Below are 21,731 nucleotides of genomic sequence, written 5' to 3'. Positions count from 1 at the left end.
CTAGGATTTCTGAACAAACCTGTCATATCTATTCTATACTAGATTCTCTGTAAATTTGTTTGTTTGGTTTTTTGTTTTGTTTTTGTTTTTGTTTGTTTGTTTGTTGATTGGCTAGGCTTTTAAAATTTCTTCTTTCTACTCTTCTGGCTTTCTTTGTTCCATCCAGGAAAAGAAATGTAATGTCCATAGGAAAAGAAAACCTGGGGCAGATTTGTTGGTATAAAATGCCGTAGTCTTTTTAGTAAGGAAAGTACAGTTCAGTAAAGGAAGTGCTTTGGATGGTAGCTGTGGTTCTAGTTCAAACAAATCTCATTTCCAACTTAGTGAAGTAAAGTATCCATCATGAATGTTTGCATTGCATTGCATTGCATGAATGTTTGTTGAGACAAATCTTCTCTCAAACTTTTATTTCTGAGTCATTTTAGTATCCATGCCAAACTACAATATATGATCCATACCTCACTAAAAAGCATCTGCTGAAGCCCTGACACTGAAAAATCCAGGAAGTCTCAAACGCCGGTGCCTTTGGCTATAGTTAAATCTATGGACAATCACCTTAAGGCTTGGAGGAAACAAGAATAATATTATTAAAAGCCTTGATAATCTCTCATGAACAAGATAGATTTTCAGATGCTTGGAAGGTGCTCAGAATGAAAAAAGGCTTTAAAAAGAGGACACTGAGATGTGCATTTGCTGGAAACACATTTCCCCTCTATTTTAATTAGCAATTCACAGAAAGATTTAAATGGAATAATGCAGCAGATTAAATGGCTTAGCCAACTACTAAACTGAAACATCTATGCCCTGAAAAAGCATTGGTTGAATGTTTAACACAAAAAGCCATACTAATGGAGATAAAATTAATATGTGAGGCAAAGAGCTTGTGGTTTACTGTTGAGGGGGACAGCCAGACAGAGCAACAGCATTCTAAGATTTAATACACAATTAAATGACTCACCTATGCAAAGTCCAAAGTCTTAACTACTGTTAGTGATATCTGGAGTTTTGGCTTTGGAGATGTTTTTCTCTATATTCTTCTCTTTACTTGCCCTCACTCGAGCTTACACTCGGAATAACTACAAACAAGTAACATCTTAAACCACCGAAAGTTGTGACCCAAACCCTTTTTTTCCCAAATAAAGAAACCTGGGCATGAGCTCCCTTTTTCTTTCATGGAGAAAAAATAATTACTTTATCATTGTCAGACAATCAGCGTCAGGTGTTATAGTTAAAAATTAAACAGAAACGCGCAAACGTATTTTACAGCAAAGAGAAATACATGAGGAGATCATGGGGAAAAGATACAGTGTCTGATGATTCATGCAGTTAAATCCATGAGACTGTCCCCCATACAATTCATTACAGCACATCTGTGGGATCTGTGGGAGTGATTTAACTATTGGCTCACTGACTCAATTTGACTCACCTCTCATGTTGAAAAGTCTAGGCAAAACTATAATTTCAAATTCCAGCAACCATTTTCTAAGAAGCTTTCTCTTGTGGTGAACATTAGCCAGTGACCCTAACCTTCTTATTTTTAATACAAGATTAGGAACAAAACTTTTGTCTAATTGAGTAGATAAAATTGCTAGTTTTTGAAATGTACTAGGCTTTTGTGATTCAGCACTAAGAACAGGTCGCGACCCACAAAAGTTAGACTTTTTTTTTTCTCTGGTAGCATCATGACAGTTATACAACCAAGTCCAGGGAAGAAACTGAGAAGAGAAGTTTTGGACTGCATATATTTCTTGCCAGCAAGCAGTTTAAATCCTTGGTTAATACAAAGCATTGACTTCTACTAATAACACCTAATCTGCAGAAATTAGCCTGAGATCCAAGATCTGTCATTCCTCTTTATTTTTAATGCCTTATTAGATTTCAGTTCATATCTTCAGTCCTAAGGAGTGAGTTTGTGTAATATTATTTAGCACACTCTTTAGAAGTCTTCACTGTATTTGCTGCTAAGAGCATTTTACCTATAAAAGTGACTGTAAGCACACTTGAACCTAGTTTCTGTTATCTGCCAAAACACCTTGGTTTTGAAGCCACTGCTGATACACCTTTTTTATTGTATTAGGTTTTATTTCCAGTTTTTTATTATTTTATTCAATTATTTATTATCAGCTTACTTATTTCCTGATAATTTTCTTTATGCTTTTCTTGTGAAGTCCACCTTAATTTTTGTGGTACAATATATTGAAAAACAAACTTGGAAATGTTCAAATAAAACCAATTTCCATTCTCTGCAACACTACTGAAACAGTCTCTGTATTCTAGCTTTTTAACTGTCAGGCAGAGTTGTATACTCAGGGCCTGCTTCTACAGAGCTAATATAAAGGAAAAGTTATTACTGAAAAGGACAGCTAAGGTGCCTCTACTTTATAAAATTGTACACAAAATTATGAAAATAATTTTATATAAGACCACAAGTACTCATTCTTTTATCCTAAAGAGCAACATAATTCTTTTTACAGTAATTTTGAGCAGGTTTCCTTTGAGTAAATGGAAACATATTGCTTAGTTTTTTCTCCTGAAGGGGACTGAATACAGTTTTGTGAAATTACTTTTTTTTATTCAAGGTTATTTTTGATTGAAGACCGTGATAGTTTCTTTTGGAAAAGCTAAGTGGAGTATTTCTTGCAAAATATTTTTGCCACAGAGAAGAAAACTTCCTTTTAAAAGTTATTTTCAGTAATTGATAGACAGACCTTCTTAATGGTTTCTTAAAATCTCTTCTTTTTCTTCTTAATAGAAATGGAAAGTTTGGATATGAAATGGTGTCATGATTTAAGCCCAGCTGGAAATTAAGCAGTCACTCTCTCAGCTCCTTCTGTCTGTCTCCCCACACACCTCAGTGGAATGGGGGATAAAATCAAAGTAAAACTTGTAGATTGAGATAAGGACAGTTTAATAAATAATGTAAAATACAATAACAATGGCAAGTGATAATAAAAAGGGAAAAAGAAGTGCTGTAAAATGCAATTGCTCACCACCTGCTGACCAATACCAGAACCCCCCTTCCTGAACCCGGATTGGATGCGCTTCTGGATAACTTCCCCCAGTTTGTATACTGGGCATGAGTTCTATGGTGTGGAATATCCTTTTGGTCACTTCTGTCACCTATCCCAGCTAGGATCCCTCCTAGTTTATTTTGAATTCCTCTTCACTGGCAGAGCATGAGACGAAAGGAAAAAAAAGTCCTTACTTAGCAAAACCCAAAACATCAGTGTGTTATCAACATCACTCTCATTCTAAATCCAAATCAAAGCACTGTAACAGCTACTGAGAAAAAGTTAACTCTATTCTAGCTGAAACCCAGACATAAGGTTGAAAGATTTCCTAAGAATATCAAAGGTAGGGACATTAGTGATCTAAAGCTTTGCAAAAATAACCCTAAGAAATTCCCTGTCTGTCCAAGTAATGAGATCCAGAATCTCTTTGCTTTTAAAATGACATTCATTTGGAGTAAATATCAAGCTGGAATAATCACAAAAGCAAACAAAAGAGTGTGATTAGGTTATTTTGGTCATCTTCCAGAAAATGCAATATTGTTCTCTAATGGATGTTGTCCAAGAATGTGTCAACTCACTTTAAAGTCTCTGTCAATTACACTTGGGAAAGAATTCCACTGGGAGTTTAGTTATTTCACCTAATTCCTTTAGGATTATGCTTTTTTTTGTTTTTAATATTGGTTTTGAAGATTTTGAGGGACCAATCAACACTTTCTCGGAGCTGCTACTCTGCAGGGAAAATGATCTGGAATGATATGTAGAGTAAGCTGGATGCAGCCATCACTACTGCCACTGGTGGTTAAGGTTCAAGTAGGGGATGTGGAAGGGAAGCAGCGGGGGGACCACCACAATGTATCAGGAGAGTCTGTTCTATCTTCTCTTTACCCACCCTTTGCAAAGAAGAAGGCAACAAATATATCTGCCCTGAGCCTTCTCTCCTGAGGGCTGAACAAAGCCATTTCCCTCAGCCTCTCCTCATACATCATGTGCTCCAGACCCCAAATATCTCAGTGGACTCCTGCTGATCTTGTTCGAGCCTGTTAATGCCTTTCCTGTGTGGGGAAGCTCAAGGCTGGGCACTGGGCACAGAATGGCAGTCCAAAAAAAAAGGAGATCAGTCACTTCTCTTGACCTGCTGGCTGCACTCCTCTATATTTTAATTTAATATACTTTAATTTAGAGTATTTGATGAATACTCATAGGCATTCATTACTGAGAAAGCAGCTCTTCTTTTTAAACTGTAAATAAAATGCATATGTCAAGTGCCTATGTATCTGACTATGATGACACAAATCCTGGGAAACTAAATTCATGGATATGTTATTGTCAAAGATAAAAAAAGTTACTTTTCTACCTTGGCTTCTAAGTTTTCTTTCATCTAGAAACATTTCTGAGAATCAGTAAATTCCTATCAATGTATGAAACTAGAAGCTGACTCTTTTAGAAAATAACAAATGTTAGAAATACATTTAATCACAGAAATGTGACCCTGTGGGAACTGGTCATCATCATGCTCAAGCAAGCGAGAGAAATTATGTGTAGTACGAAATGCAGGAATACATGAATATAAATTCAAGGCAATTTTTCTCTGTCTTTGAGACTAATGTGAATACTGGACTTTCACATTACAGCTGCTGTAATTTTTTTAGTAAAATGCTCATGAGTAAAGAAGTAACTCTGAATCTGATAAGAAATTCAAAAGCCTCCGATATATCTTTTTTGTTTAAATTTATGATCATGACAGATTGTATCTGAAATACCTTCGGCAAAGAAACTGCAATTATTGATAACCCCTGAACATTCATGTGGTAATGAAAAGAAAAAGCATCATGAGACCTCTTTAAAAAAACGATAATTGCATTCCAGGGTGATTATGGCAAATACTGTTTTTATGATTCCATGAATTTAATGATCAGTAGCTACAATTTGTACTTGCAATTGCAATCCACGCTTCATCTCTCTGCTAGTCACCAATTTGTCTTCCTTTCCTTTTTCCCTTTGGCTGAAAATGCAGGTATTCCATGTAAATGATGGTTCACTGTTAACCAAGGAGAGTTGATGCCACCATCACTGTTCAAATAAAAGGGTGACAGAAAAATCCCAATTTCCCCATTCACAGTGTGGGATTTCTCATCATATTTTTGCTGGTTGCCTTTGAAAATGAATGGAGCACTGCAAATACAGCTCAAACATGCGATGTTGATGGAATATACACCAGTACACGCCTTGTCAATGGCATTTGATATATCCTAGGATTAACTTTACGCTAGGGAAAACCATCTAAACATTCACATCTTTGGTTTTCTGTTTATTTGTGCCCTTGTATAGGCACCCAAGCATCATGAGTAGTGAATAGTAACTAGACAAGCATTTGTTGTATAAATTCAAAGCAAGACAGAGCTCTTTAAGCTCCAGCAGGCAAACCATGTGTACTTAGCTACCTAAGGTGTGCAGCGTAACTCTTGCTCACTGAAATACATCCAGGTGATTGGGTTGGAACTTCTTCTTCCCTGTGTATAAAGTGAGGCCTAAAAATCAGAGTACTATGCAGTTCAACTACAGGTATACAACTATGAAAATCCTGTCACTTGGCAGGTGGGGATGGCAGATGGGGAAAATTTCTTGTATGATTTCATAGATACTTCCATAAAAGTTAACATGTCTTCAAATATGATTAAGTAAGTTTAGAGGTCACCCCCCCATACCATGCAATAAAACAGATTAGGCTGACAGCAGTTCAATTTGATCTGAGAAAAGCCGGGAATATTTTCAGTCTGAACTCACCATTTATTTCTCTAAAAATGCTGGATGAGACTTTTAACAAAAACATTCTTAGGGGTCTTCAGTGTTCACATTAGTTTTAATATTCCTATACAGTTCAGTTCAGCAGGCAAGCTCACCAGAAGAGAGATTCTGTCAATGAAAACAGGTCTTGTCAATGAAAACAGGTCTTTGCAATGAAAAACTGAAACTACACTTGTTTTAAGTTTTTGTCATCACTAATGGCGATTTGACTTGTGATTAGCAGGTCAGCAGGTAACCTCATTTGAATCATCAGAGTTTGTTATTCATGCTTTGTTCCGATACTGGTAATCACAACTAGCTAAGACATACTTTTATTTTCTGATTACTTGTTTCATCAAAGTACCGTTCTTTTCTAAAAGGTGGGGAGCCTTACGTGACAAAAATGGACAGAAACAGAAGTTCTGGGTGAGTGAATACTTAGGGCTGTGTTTTGAAGCAGAAGAAAAAGATTTCAACAACACAGATCATCTAAAATCTACTTCTTTGCTTTCATTCACTCTCTGCAGCTGTTTTTTTCCTACACCTTAAAGTGTCCTGCATAATTCTATTCTCTCTCTGGAAACTTTTGTCATGCTGACCCTCAAACTATATCATCACCTACCTCAATTTCAAAGCCTGTTTCATCTCACTTATACCTGTGTTTTTCCTACACTGCCTTTTCTGTCTCAAATCTTATTCAATTTTTCAAATGTTATTAAAAATTTCTATGAAAAGTCAATTCTTTTTGATGCCTGCAATTGAAAGTCAATAAAATTAATCAATAATATTTGTTAAAATACTTGGAAAAGACAAATTTGCTGTTTAAACAGTGTTGGCAATTGTTATCCAGCCATCAAAATAAGCCTCCAAAACTAAAACCAATCAAACTAAGAATATTTCCTTTAAGCCATTTAGAGTAAGTCAAATTTTATCACTTAGAGTAAGTTAAATTTTATCACTTGGATTATGACTAACAGCTCATCTTATTACTCCTGCATTCATCTGAAGGGAGTTTGGTGTTTACATAGCTGATGGCAGGGCTTATGGTAGGTAGTTTCACTGATATCAAAGGCAAAACCTACTGAGACTTCATCAGAAAATAAATTGCTCAATATGTCAATAGCTACGTGAATAAAACTTCATTTTTTAAAAGTCAGCTGGTTTTTTAACAGGTGTCTTTAACAGGTTTTTTTAAATTGGAATTCCGACCATTGTTGTTTTAATGACCACTTTCACCAGCCAAGAGCTGAATATTCATTTAATGATTTCTGCTTCAATTTATCAAACTGTCTTGTAGAAATACTATTCCATTTTTACTAACCCTGATTTTGGAACTGAAATTTTGATCAAACCAAAAAAGGAACAAATTTTTAGAAATTAGAAAAAGATACACGCTAATTCTCAGTGCACCCAATCTGAGAGACTCTGTTTCTTAAAAAGGAAACTAACATAAAAGATTCATTTTGCATTTTAAACCTTGCATTTTTAATTAATATTTTCAAATTAAATCTGAGAATTTTTTTCTGCTTTGTTTACTTTTAGATTGCTGCAAATTCCTGGGGAAAATCCTGGGGAGAAAATGGTTATTTTAGGATTCTACGTGGACAAAATGAGTGTGATATTGAGAAGCTGATTTTAGCTACTTTGGGACAGCCATAGTTTATCTGTACCATATTCTGCTTGATGTATCTATTCTTTCCATTGTTGTATATCGAGTCCTTATGGGGAAATAATAATGTCTTCTCTCTAAGTTACCTTTCTGTTAGTCCTCATGAGGTCTTCCTGACTTGAACACACTGCAGGCATCACAGCACTCTTGGATCTCACCTGGTACAAACACCCCTTTAGGCTAAAAGCATGTTATATCCAGGACTACTGAAAACCTTGATGTGTCACAGAGCAGGAAGTTCCCTCCTGATTGAATAATGCCTGAAATAAATGGAGTTACACTGTTAGCATGAATATCTTTACAATACATACTCCAATCAGAAATTACTTCAGAAATATTATGTACTCTTCCAAACAAAATTGGCTCAGCTCATGATCATACTGAATAACAAATTCCAAAGAAATGTAACCAGTTCTGATCCTGTAGCTGAAGAATTATTTCCTATCCACCTTACTTACAACTGAGTAGATAAGTTGTATCTATGTATCAATATCTCATCCAGGATATTATATTTTTTCTAGTAGATCCCACAAAGTTGATGCATTCAGTGTAATACAAAAATAGCTTGCAGTGAAAGAGTGTATTCCTGTTCCTGCAATCACAACCAAAACTGTAAATTTTAATAATGTTTTAATTAAAATAAAGAAGAAAATGTGATTTCTCCTCAATTCAGTCTAGATTAGACTAAATCTGGAACTGCTTGCCTTCCACTCCCTGTTTAACTTGAGAAAAGGCATGTGTCAACATTCCCAAAAACCTTTTTCAAACAGAAGATGATGGAAAAGGTACTCTGTTGTTTGCCTCCACTGACATATCTGCAATCCAGGCACAGTTTCTGGTGTTGGTGATCAGGATCACTAGTGCAAATGAGACACGCAGAACTTCTAATGTTTCCATAGCTACTTCTGTCTGAAGAAGCAGCTTTTTGACCTACATCCCTTCCTATAAGCATTGCTGCAAATATTGACAGGTTTGAGGACTCTTTTGCTTATTTGCTAATTAAAATATAGATATTGCAGCTATTGACATAAGAAGAAATTAAAAGCTTTCTAGCCCTTTCAGTTTCAATTAATCCAAAGGCCAAATGCCAACAGGAATAAAATTATCTATGAAAGAAATCATGGCATGTTAAATAAGTGGGGGGGAAAAGCTGCCATGAAATTTCAGTGAACAAAGAATTTCCAGGGATACCTTCAGTGTATTTAACAGAATATGTTAATTCTTTCTAGAAAAAGAACCTGATTTCTAATGTCATCAGTAAGTTCCTTCCAGAATTTTTCATGGTGGTAGTATACAAAAGACACCCATGCGTCTGAAATAACATCTCTTAAACTAAAGTTGGGTGACAATTTATGTTTCATCACTACTAAAGGAGCTATTGTTAAAATGTCAGTAGCATACTACAGCACAACAAGACTTCTGCGGCCTCTAGAGTCATATAGTAAACTGAGTTTAGACACAAAAAAACCTTTATTACTTGAAATTTGTAGCAAACTGTAACACAAGCAATTTTAGAAGCTCTAAATGCTCTCAGACAAATAACTTTTCTAGTTTTAGTGAGATAAGCCAGTACTTGAGAGGAAAGTGTACTGAATCATCTACACACCTATTTCCCAACCTCTTGGTATATATTGATTCCATAAATGTCAAGATTTCAGAAGAGTATAATTTAACTTTGGAGTGAATGACACTGTAAAAACATGTTCAGTAAATTCTGGGGGGGATTATTTAGTTCAACTTCAAATTGGTCTGCACAGCTGTGGTTTTTACTTTTGCCAGTGGCTGTTGCTGCTCCTGATTTGCTTATGAGATCTTCCTAAGATCTGGTCTCTAATGTAAAACTTCTTCAGTGATGAGAAAACTCAAAACGACTTTCCTAGATCTTTAACAGATCAAACGGTCATATTGGCTTGAACAAAACACCACATGGAAGTGAAAGAAATCCAACCATATTGAAGCAATTGAATGGTTTAAAAAGTCGTACTGCTTTACCCACCCTCCAGAATTAACCTTTTGTGACTATACCTTTTGGTTCTTATGTATATGGGAAATGCTAATTTTTTTATTGTTCCAAGTGTATAAAAATGAGAGTCTGGCATACTGAAATCGAGTTAGCTTTGTGGATGCACCACCTGGCACATATTTCTGTGCAGATATGAAATAAACAAGTATCTTGACTCTGTGTGCAGATCAGCTTCATGCACACGGGTTGAAAGAACCCATATTTGGGACAATACTTTGAGTGATGTATGTGCTCAGCACCCTCTTCATACTCCCTCAGTATCACGAAGCTGCTATCTATGGATATGTGACAGTACCTGGAATTTAACAGACAGACAGATATATCTGCATCTGGAACCCAGTTTGCTCTTTGAAAACAACCTTGATGTTGTGGCAAATATTCTGATACTATTCAGAGCACAAGTAAACAATCTTCTGCCAGTGCAGGTCTTCTCATAGTGTGGAAGAGACAGTGGGGCCCAGGAGCCACCAGGGGCTCTTCCTCATGCAGACTATCTGAAGACAGACTTTTAAATATCAGGGCTTTGATTTCTTCTAGTTCATGATTTGGTTGGATTATGCAGAAACTTGTTCTTCATGAAGACCCACCTCTCATTTCTCTCCTCCGTTTTTGACATCTCCATCACTAATACTCAGCTATGCCTGCTAGCTTGGACTGAAAGTGTCATGTAGCCTGGAGCTTTTTCCTGAATGAATATAAAGGAAAAATATGTGGCTCAGGTTAATTTGAGAGAGAGCTCACCAGCTTTAGAATACTTGTATTACTGATGGCCTGTGGGAAATTCAGAAAGGGGTTGTACCAGGAAGGGAAAGCAATGCAGGAACAACATTTATGGTTGTGACATGGAGGAAATTTTCTTTTCCATAAAAATAGGAAGGTGACATTTGTATAACAAGCAAAGAAAGAAGTCTCCACTCAGATTACAAATTACAATATGTCCTGTTAGCAACATGCTATGTGAAACTTTGAATAATTGTTAGTCTCACAGAGAAATGTTAAATCTGGGTCTAGCTACAGGAATGTATGTCTTGGTACCTGGGACCTGACAGCATACATTTCTAAGTTCCTATGTATTTAGAAACTGTTTCAGATAGAACTCTGAATAGAAGTAGCTGTGAACTCGGGAGAGTTTGAATCTCCTCAATATTAACTGAGCAGAACAGGCTCCATTTGCAATTTATACTGATCATCCTTCAAGGCTTTCCCACAATCTGGTCCTAAATGTTACTGATAGTATCTAATAGATGAAGACATTCGAGATGGCTTTAAGTGAAATTAATTTAAAGTTAAAAGGACTAACCAGGCAAAAAAGGAACCCGGTTATTTTCACACTATTCTTACCTTTTTGCCATCCTATTATTATGGAAACTTCATCTGTTTGCTAAATGATAGGAAATCACACTCCAAAGATTTCAATGGAAAGCACTATCAATAGCTGGTAATATTCTGAGTCATTTTGTTTACATTAGGGTGCCTGGCAAGTGTTAAATTCCTGAAGGCAATTGCTCTGCTGAGCTGACTGAGTCATGGGCAGCTGCCTCTACACCAGGCCCCAGGCAGAGATTTTGAGGGTGCTGAAAGGCACAGAAAACTCTTTTCTATGTTACTAAAAATCACTGCACACAACTTGGCAAGACCAGTTTTTCTCAGCTATTGGAGTTTGCTCATCATCATTAGAAAGCCTGAAAAATTGGTGGCACTTGCCACATGGGGATTTTAATTTCGTTTTACTATTTCAGAATCATGCATGTTGAAAATTATTTTACACAGCCATGATAAGTGCACTGAGGCAAGATATTCCTCTTTATTCTAGTTATCAAAGTAGGGAGCTAGGTGGAAACCTACAGAATTCTAGCTCCCCAAGCATCGAAACTTTACACTATTTATATGTCTTAACAAACAGAGGTATCGCGTTTCATTGGTTACAAATTTCACAGCTTTTTCTCTAATTAGTACTCAATCCCTTATTTGCTAGCTATGTTCCTTGCTTCTCATGCTAATTAGTCCTCATGCGCAGTTCTTCCCTCCATTTGAGTAGGTGGTCAATGAGTTGGTGGTCATGATCTGCCCTGCTCAAGTTACCTTTCCTGCAGTTACTTCTCAGTCCTGCTGACTTCACTGCTGGTGGCTATTGTGTAGACAGCACATTCAGTTCCCTTTTCCTCAAAACAAAGGATTATCTAAGCCTACAAATTTACAATGCACTTGCTTTATCATAGCTTCTTAGCTATAGCTACTGATTAACAACAAAAACAATTGCAAAGTTTGGTTTAAATCTTGATGTCTATAGATATGACCAGCACGGTGTTGTTTCTACCTGCCTTTAGCTGAGGGATGTAATATGTGGCTTGGATTTTGCCTGTCTGCTCTTTATTGCCTGGGCCTTTCCACAGGATGCTGTGGTTAGGAAAAAAAGATTTTATTTAGGATGGTTGCTTTGTCTTGGATGCCCAGAGCGAAACTCCTCTAGGAGAGCTTCTCCTGGGCATGCAGAAGTTAGGGAGGCTTCCTGGCTTTAAGCTGGCAGCCAGCACTGGCTCTCAAAGATGCAAAGACTTATGTGTAGCTTAGTACAACATGTTTTATGGGAATGCAACCTGAAACAAGAGGAAAGAGGACTCCCAGGGACGTAAGGAACTTGCATCTAGAGCAGGGCCGAGACAAGACCTGAGAACAACAAGGGAACAGTTTTCCTGTAGTTGCAGGGATCACGGAAAATTGCCAGACTAAGAGCAAGCCTGAAGAGAGGAGCTACACTTCTAGGAATCAGACTAAGAGAGACATATGTTTGTAAATCTTTACAGCTTAGTGTTTTACTAGAGATGTGACAGGAACTTGCACCTGGGTGCTTAATGCTATACCTACCATTTGGAAACTGTTTCCTATATGAACTTACATCTTTGCACCCATTCCTCACTGCAAGGACCATAAGGATGGAGTCTGTGTCTTTGCCTGAGTTAACAGCAAATTGTAACATTGCTTTATTCTAAAGTTCTCCTGCATCCCCTCAGTTGAGATATACCCATACCCAGTTATCATGTTTATTTCCAGGCAGTGTGGAGACTCCCAGCTCTTGAAATTTTCTTGGTCCGATGTGTAGTTCAGTAGTCACCCCAAGTCAAGGATGGTGGCAGAGGTCAGTGAGTGAGGGCTGCAGAGCAAGCAGCTCTGTCTCAAATAACTTTTAGTTAGGGCATATTACAGAAAGAATGAATGCAATGAAAGGAATATGTTTTCTCTTTTCTTTATAAGTCTAGCTGTCAAATACACCATAATACAGTGAATATTATTGCTTCATCTATAACAATTTATTGTTGTGTCTGGAAGTCTTCATCATGGAGCAGCTCTGTGCAAAGCTTTTCCTGGAGAAGGCAGCTGAGGCAGAAGCCTGAGGCAGGAGGTCAGACTCTGCTCACCATTGAAATCCTCTATGCTTTAAAGTTTTTGGGGTTCTTTTAGCTGTGGGCTCCCTCAAGCTCTGTATGAAATATTTTAGGCTTATCTATATGTTTCATTGAGCTGTTCCAACAGTGACAGCCACACAAACACATAGATAGGAACTCATTAATTTAAACTACTCCCTTAAAATAAGCACAGCTGCAATTCCATTGCAAAACTCTGAAGACTATAATCTTTTATTTCTCACTGCAGCAAAACCAGCGTAAAAGAACAAGTACAGTTCATTACGTCCATCTGTCCTGGGGTGATGTTATGAAGCTGCTTTATTCCTTAACCGTCCGCTCAGTGCCCAAGGACGCTGTGCGTTTAAGACGGACCCGGGGGGCGGGGCCACGAGACTGAGTGCGGGGCAGTTGAACGGCTCAGCCCAACGGCTCCAGGGGCTCGGGAGGGAGCGCGCCGGGAGCACTGTGCTCCTTCTTGTTTTCCTTTGTGTTCCAGCTAGCTGGGAGAAGGTTCTGTTGGTTTTTTTCTTGTTCTTTTTTTCTTCCCTTGCCTCACTGCCTCCCTTCCCTCCTTGCTGGTCTGGGGAGCCTGGGGGGGCGATCCCGGTGGGCCTGTGGGGTGGCCCCGGCTGGTCCAAGCCTGGGCGTCTGTTCCCTCTCTGGGAATTTGTTGTATTTTGAGGGGTTTTTTCCCCCCTGTTCTACCCTGTTTTGTTTGGTGTTAATAAACAGGTTTTTTTTTTTTCACTTCCACTAGCTGTGACCCACTTGTCTTATTGGTGGAGGAAAGAGGGAGGCCCTTTTCCCTTCAGAGGAAACACTCATTCTGAAGTGTTTCCTCCTGAAGTTTTGTCTCCAAAACTGAGACGCCATCAAATCATGATACACAGCACAATGTTTTATCAAAGAAAAATTTACAGAAAACTTGTGTGTAGAAGACAAATATTTAGCCCTAGTTTGCTGTACTGTCATACTGTGAAGGACTCAGCTGTTGGTCCAAATTCATCAGCAATATTGCTATTGCATGTAGTTATAATATTGTTCTCACTTAGAATCACAGAACTGGAAAAGACCTCTAAGATCAAGTCTAACTATTAACCTAACACTGCCAAATCACTATCATGGACCCTAACATGGCACATCTACAGGTGGTTGAAATACTTGCAGGGGCAGTAATTCAACCACTTCCTTGGGCAGCCTGTTCCAATTCTTGAAAACCTTTCCTGTGAAGAAATTATTCCTAATATCCAATCCAATCCTCCCCTGGCACAACTTGAGGTCATTTCCCTTGTCCTGTCACTTGGCAGAACAGATTAACCCCCCACTTTGTGATAAGGTGCCCCTCGAGCCTCCTTTTCTTCAGGCTAAACAACTCCAGTTTCCTCAGCCTTGTAAGACTTGTGCTCCAGCGAAAGAGCTTATCTTCATCAAGACAATTGGAAGCAACAAAACTGGACAATCAAGGTTTTAGAAGCTGCACATCTTCTTTTTCATTCTAGATAAGTTTTTTAAGAGCACTGTGTACTACTAGCCAGCAGGATCCACAACATCTGAAAAACTGTATTAAAAGTGTGACCTGAATAGAACCCAAATTGCTGAAGTTTGTGAAAGTCTTGACAGCAGAGGAAAGGCAAAAAGGGGAGAAGAAGAGGGGGGGAGAAGTGGTTTAATAATTCTTTCTGGTTTCCACCAGGTATGGAAGCAAAAACTAATTGTACTTTTGTCTTGAAAGCAAAATTCAGCAAGTTTTGCTGAGCTTCAGCTCAGTCTAAAGCAAAAAATAAGGCCATACTTACAGATTTTTACATACTTACAGCAAGTCTGGGCCAAGCTTTGACAAAGTCTAAAGCAAGCATATGTTTCCACTGGAATCATCATCTTGTAATAGTTCCGCTCCACCCAGTCTGGTGTGAAACTCACCCCTGTTTCACTCTGATTTCCTTCTTGGAAAACTATCCAAAATCAAAATGGACTGTAACAGGAGATTATCTCAGCTTCACTGAAGGAATGCACCAGATTAAAAAAACCAAAAAAAACATCTTTGATGTCTAGCAAATACAGATCCTGCCAAATTTCATATAGCACTGCTCAACCAAAAAATACTAGAGTACCACAGTGGTGGCTGCCCTAGTGACATTTTCAAGGTAAATAACAGCATAATGATTTATCCAATAAAAAAAGACAGATCGAGGGAAAAAATACAACTAATTACTCATTTTTCCAAGCCCTGAAGAATTTATTGTTCCATTAAACAGGAAACCTTCCTGCTTTGAGTGAAGTGTGGATGAACAGATGGCATTTCACTAATTGGCTACTTTTAATGTGGACTTTCATTCACTGTTCTGATGCTTCTCAGTCCCTCATGGTGTGCTGCCTTTTAACATGTTTGCATTTCTTGTGTTACTGTCATGCTAACGTTTGGGACACAGAAGGTGATATTTAAATAAGGTTGCAGGCAAGCTATCTGTGTCCACTTAAGAACTTGGGCTCCCATAAGTTTCCATGGTATTTTGGAAAGGCTGCTGGAATTTAGTTCAGGAGACCAGAATAAAATGAAATTTAATTTAATTTCCATGTACTGAATTTTCTCAATGGACAGACCACCCAAGTGGTAATAGCAGAAAGGGAAAGAATATAAATGGGCAAAACGGCAGTTTTGATTTCAGTCTGATTCTACTCCACTCTTTCATAGAATCAGAGGATCATAGAATGATCAAGGTTGGAAGAGACCTTTAAGATCATCAAGTCCAACTGTCAATCCAGCACCACCACTGTAACCCCTAAATCACTAAACCACATCATCCAGAGCAAGATCCAGATGCTTCTTAAACACCTCCAGGGATGGTGACTCCACCACCTCCCTGGGCAACATAACAGTGACAAATTTTTCTCATATCCCATCTGAATCTCCTGTCCCAGTTTAAGGCCATTTCCCCTTGTCCTCTCACTGCAGGCACAGTAGAAGAGACCAGCCCCCACCTCACCATAACCTCCTTTCAGGCAGTTGTAGAGAGCGATGAGGTTCCCCATGAGCCTCTTCTTCTCAAGACTAAAAAAATCCAGCTCTCTCAGCCACTCCTCATAAGACATATTTTCCAGACCTTTCCCTTGTAGCTCCAACAGCAGATTCTGTCACGGTCTCATTCTAAAATGAGGTAAATTATTAGTCATTGGAAGACAAAATTTGCGAAACTGAGCATGTAGAAAAAGATGTTAAGAAAAGCTTTTGGTTTAAGCCTGAAAGTACATGCTGATGTTGGTAAAGCAAGGTGATTGAAGAGTTTGGGTTGGTGGCCCAGAACAGTATCATGCAGGCGTGGCTTTTTACTTACAACTTCCTCTGTGTGAGATACTCTGAGTTTTTACATGTATAAGTACAGCTCCAGGGAGAGCTAAAGCATGTTTGGGAAGAGAGTACTGCAGAAAACAGACTGAGATCACACTAATGGGCATGACAATAGCTGCAGCACATGCGTGCATCTCTGGATGTGTGAATCTGTGTGTTTGGATAAATACAGAGACTTTTTCTCCACAGCACTGTCTTGGGTCTGGAGCCCTTCTGCAGGAGATCTTCAAATCACAATGATGGGTAATTCAGGTAGTCAGGGTGTTCAGAACTGCACAAATGTCGGGAAAGAGAACAAAGTTTTCTCTCTGAAGGCAGGTTGCTCAGTTAATCTAAAGACCATGATGGCATCTACAGAAGAGATGAATTTGCTTTGCTGAGAACACTGACTAACAAGATAGGCCTGTGTAACTCTTTACTATGATTTTAAAAAAAATACTCTTTATAAAACAATTAATTTTTAGCCAAAGGGCAAGAACTTTAAATTTTTAATCACACAGAAATCTCTGCAAAAGCATCGCACCCTTCAGTATCAGGAAGAAAAAAGGACAGACAACAAGGAGGCAATCCTGGTGCAGGTCCCCCAGCCCTGCCAGGCACAGGGCCTGGTAGCACGCACACCCTACCAAGAAGTGTACTAGTGTGAGAAATTGTACTACTTCACACCAAAACTGCTCCTGCAAAAGTCAGCTGAGGAGTAAGAAAGGCCTTGAATGGTCTGTTTCTAAACCAGAACATAGCGCTACATGTGAAAAGCTAATCCTGTATTCAGGAAATTCACCTGAATTTATGTGAAAAACATGGCAACAGAGTTCTGCTCAACAGCTGGGCATCATGTGAGATGAGCTATCTGGGAAATTTTTGTTTCTGAGGCTGGAACTTGTGTCTTCTTGGTGTGGTCCCTGAAAGCCCCCAGATGTCACCAGGGAGTCATTGTGACGCCTGTGACAACAAGCCTTTTGGATGCAGAGGGCAGCCCTGAAGGGCCACAGTGCCTGGCCTCCTCCATCAGGGACAGACATCCAGTTGTGTGCTTTCTAAGGGTGCGGAGAGGATTTTCTGGACAAGGACACTAGCAGGGCCTGGGGCATGTCTGTGTCTCTTTGGGGAGGAGTGAACACCATCAGCAGGACCACTGCATTTGTTTCATCGAGCTGCAGGGGACAAGGAGCCAAACGCCAGGGAGTTCCCACAGCAGCTGGCACCAAACACTACAGGAGAAGTTAAGGAGGATGGATCACAATGTGGGTCAAGCTCTAAGGTCTGAACAGGATGTCCCAGCATCAGGGAGGAGTGAACGCCGTCAGCGAGGACGCCGGGTTTCTTTCACCGAACCTCAGTCTTCAAGGAGCCGATCCCCACAGAGGTCCTGCAGCACCTGGCACCAAACACTGCGGGAGAAGCTAAGGAGGATGGAACGTGATGAGGGACGAGCTCTAAGACCCGGACGGGACATCCCAAGCTCCTCGGGGAGGAGTGAGCGCCATCACCGGGGACGCCGGATTTCTTTCACTGAACCACAGGTGGCAAGGAACTGATTCCTGTGGAGGTCCGCAGCCATGCCGGGCACAAGCCTGGTAGCACACCCTACCAACAAGGGAACTACTGTATGCCCTGTTACCAGTGTCAGGAATCATACTACTTTAGACAAAAACAGCCCCTACTAATAATTGCAAAAATAAAGTCAAATCCAATGCTCAAGGCTGGGGCCAAGCATCTATTCTCCATCAAAAAATGCATCTGAAAATCTAAAGATACTTGCAAGGCCTTTTTAGGTTAAAGAAGATAGCAAGCATGAAACCTGAGTGCTGGTTTTGTCATCATGTTCTATTTTACACTGTTCTATAAAATGTGGTACTGAACATTTTGTATGGGACTGCCTTTGTTCCCTATATTGTATTTCCACAGTGTTATCAACTGAAGATGTTACCACATTTTCTCCTTTCTGCCCTAGTATCAACAACACCAGTGGCTTATTAGAAGAATCTCTTGTCCTTCCACGCCTGTTTTCTTAGGCTTTACTCACCCAGAATAACTTTTTCTGTTTTTTACCATTCTTCTCACAAGGTAGCAGTGAAAAGTGAAGTCAATTTACAATTACTCTGTCTCAAAGGCACTGCCTATAATGCCAATCCAAATCTAATGCCTCGTAGCAAGCCTCTGAAAAGCTTTCTCTTCTCCTGCTGCCATAGAGACTTTAAAAATAATCCCCAAGGCTTTCATAGAGAAATTTGGCCCCTTGGTATGCCCTGCACAAAGCCTCAGGCTTAATGCCCAGAGTGGCAGTACAGGCTACAGGCTCTTCAGACCATGGCCAAAGACTGACAAAGTCATTAAAAAACAGTGGTGTGCCAAGAACTGTTACTTTCAAGTAAGACTGGAGCAAAAAGAGGAGTCTTTTCAAAAGACAGGTGTTACAATACATTAATTACTGGACAAACCCCCCATGTATTCAATTTTTGTATTTAACTACAGTTGGCCTCTACTTTGAACACTTCTTGTGTCACTCCATGAGTAGTACCACCACAGAACAGAAGCTTTAAGATGCCGCTGTGAAGGAATTCAGATGAAGATCAAGCTGCCAACTTGCTGGCTCACAGATTTGATGTGCACCAAGTTGCTTTAACTATAAATTGTGACCTGCCGACCAACAGGGAAAGCTACAGTCACCTGCAACACATGCTATGATAACAGAGCCAATTATTTTAGAGAGATTTTTCACTTGTTGCAGCCCTCATGATTGTGTTTAGCTTGTTAGTTTTCTATGCAGTCACTAATAAATCCCATAAAGGGGAAAAAAATTAGGATGTGGAGACCTCATGGATGATTCCATGAGGAAAACCTGACTCTTCATGAACATATAGAAACATTCAAATCTCTCCATATCAGGCAACCTGAAGGTGCTTTCTTATCTTGCATGAGTGTGTTTTGAGTCACAGAATCCCAAAACAAGTAAGGTGAGAAAGGACCTCCAGAGGTCATGTGGTCCAACCTCCCCAGCTCAGGTAAAGCCACCAAGAGATGGTGGCCCAGGAACACGGCCACACAGCTTCTGAGTATCCTCTCCAAGGACAGACACTCCACAAGTGCTCTGGACTATCTCTGCCGGTGCTTGGTCACACTAAAAAAGCATTTCCTGATCTTCAGAGGGAAGCTCCCATGTTTCAGTTTGTGCCCATTGTCACTGGGCACCCATAAAAATAGCCTGGCTTACTTAGTCTCTATACCTTCAATTCAGCTATTGATGTATATTGGAAAAGATACTCTCCAGAGTCTTCTCCAGGGTGAACAGCCTGGAGGCAGCAGTCTGAGCCCTTCCTTGTAGGAGCTGCTCTAGTCCCTTCATTGTTTTTGTGGACCTTTGCTGAAGGCTCTCCAGTATGACCATCTCTCCTTGTGTTGGGGAGCCCAGCACTGGCCAGAGTACTCCAGGTGTGGCCTCACCAGCACTAAGCAGAGGGGGAGGATCAGCCCCTCCCTCCCCCCGACCTGGAAAGTCTGCTGAGGAGTAAGAAATGGCTTGAGATTGTTTATTTCTAAAACAGAGCATAGTGCTGGGTATGAATGTGAAACCTGTGAATTTATATAAAAAATGGGGCAAGAAACATTATTTTCCCATATGTCTTCCTAAATAAAAAGTACTGAACTCTTGTGGTGTCATAATTTATCCACCAGCTTCTTTTCCCATCCAGAAATGCATGCAGAAACCCAGTTAAGCAGTCTCAGCATACTGAGCGTACATAAAAATTATTCTGTCTAGGTATCAGTGAGACTGATGGTGGGATTGTAGATCTAGCACAACTGGGTAAAAACATTTCTTTTTCTTTTTTTTTTAAACATCTTCTTCTTCAAGCCCTTGAAGCAATTTTGTTTAGTGCGGCTCAGTACTCATGTTGTTCTGAAAGGATTCAGTTATATTGCCTGTGGAACATTCAGGATGCTGTCAAGAGAGGCCCTTAGAGCAGTGTCAGTCTGGGCAATAATATTTGTCTTTATTCAGAGGCATCAAGCTCTGTATCAGAAGCAGCTGTAACAATCTCTAAGTGTACATTTACACACATGAATGCTATCTCGAGGGGAATGCTTTAAAGATTTGTGTAAGTGATTATCTGATCAAGGAAGTTAATGACTTTGTCTATTTTTTAAAAAAAAAATTCCCCATCTTACGTCTATCACAGAAGAATTTACCAACTTTCCATATGCATATAGCATCTTTGAAATATGATGCACCTCCTAAGAAAACAGCAGCACTGTGTCATGTTTTAACCCCAGACAGCAGTTAGGGTGCCATGCAGCCATTCACTCACCCTGCCCCTTCCGCTGCCCCACCTTAGTGGGACGGGGAGGAGAATCGGAAAAAGGTAAAACCCGTGGGTTGAGATAAGAACAGTTTAATTATGGAAATAATATTAACAACAAAACAATAAGAACACTAATAATAGTGGTGATAAGGGAAATAACAAAGAGAGAGAGAGAGAGGAATAAAATCCAATAAAGAGAAATGATGCACAATTAAACAGCTCTCTACCCACTGGCCAATGCCTATTTAGTCCCCAAGCAGTGATTGGCACCTCCTGACATCTCTCTTCAATTTATGAGCTGAACATGATGTTCCATGGTATGGAATAACACTTTGGCCAGTTTGGATCAGTATTGTGGTTATGCTCCCCATCAGCTTTTTGTGCAGCTCCTCACTGGCAGAACGTGACACACTGAAGAGTCCTTGACTTTATGCCAACACTGTTCAGCAACAATTAAAGAATTAGTTATCAGCATTATCCTCATGATAAATCCCAGACACAGTACTATACCAGCTACCAGGAAGAATATGTCCCAGGTGAAACCAAGACACACAAGCATGGCACAAGTCACGTCAAATTGTAATTGTTGAAAAATGAAACTGTTCCTGACCCTTCACTGAGGAAGTAGGCTTCTCTGGATGTCAGTATGCCTTCCTTGGTCTGACCTGCTCTACTGTAATCCACTCCATCCCCTCAGGGTTAGGTAATTGGACAGAATTGTCAAGAGATGCATTAAACTTTGGACCATTCCAAGACTGAGTTAAGGAAGGAAGCATAATCTCTTTTGTTAATTTGATTTCCAGGGTTGATATTCACTCTGAATAAGATGAAGCATTGCCTTTGCTCAGAGCCTGAGTCAGGACAACTTGACCCTGGCTGTAGTTCCTCTTTGAGTTGTAAGGGCTGGCCCCCATTTCCATTAGTGTTTTGCACTGACCTAGACTCCAGGTCTGCTTTGTTAAAACACTTTTTGGAATTTGGGGAATGGTGCATCTGGCAATATAGAGAGAGCTGACAGACCCAGAGGCATCCCAAACCATTATCATATTGGTCAGATGTTCTTCAAGTAAATTTTCAAATCATCAGCTTTCAACACAGAGAAAGTCTTGGTGAGTCATTGGTTGTCTTTTTTCCCCCCCACAATGCTGATTCTCTTTCTCCTGTATTCAGAAACAAATGGTCTGTCTGTAGTA

The 21,731-nt window shown here is 39.6% G+C and overlaps 1 protein-coding gene across 6 annotated transcripts in view; it reads left to right on the top strand.

The window, feature by feature from the left end:
• The window catches only part of TINAG (tubulointerstitial nephritis antigen), a 97,415-nt gene that overhangs the window by 36,066 nt on the left and 39,618 nt on the right, over nt 1-21,731 (top strand). Inside the window, exons 10-11 of one of the 6 annotated variants that reach the window (XM_010406136.3) lie at nt 6,176-6,221; nt 7,338-9,646. The exons of the other annotated variants lie outside the window; for them this stretch is intronic. Of the exons in view, the coding sequence (XP_010404438.1) occupies nt 6,176-6,221; nt 7,338-7,454 (163 nt within the window). The 3' untranslated portion in view covers nt 7,455-9,646. Of the gene's footprint in view, nt 1-6,175; nt 6,222-7,337; nt 9,647-21,731 lie in introns of those variants that run through there. 6 annotated transcript variants of the gene reach the window in all.

Source organism: Corvus cornix, chromosome 3, assembly GCF_000738735.6.
Source record: "Corvus cornix cornix isolate S_Up_H32 chromosome 3, ASM73873v5, whole genome shotgun sequence".
Taxonomy (NCBI): Eukaryota; Metazoa; Chordata; class Aves; order Passeriformes; family Corvidae; genus Corvus; species Corvus cornix.
The sequence above is the reverse complement of the archived record's forward strand: the minus strand, read 5'-3'. Positions and strand labels throughout refer to the sequence as shown.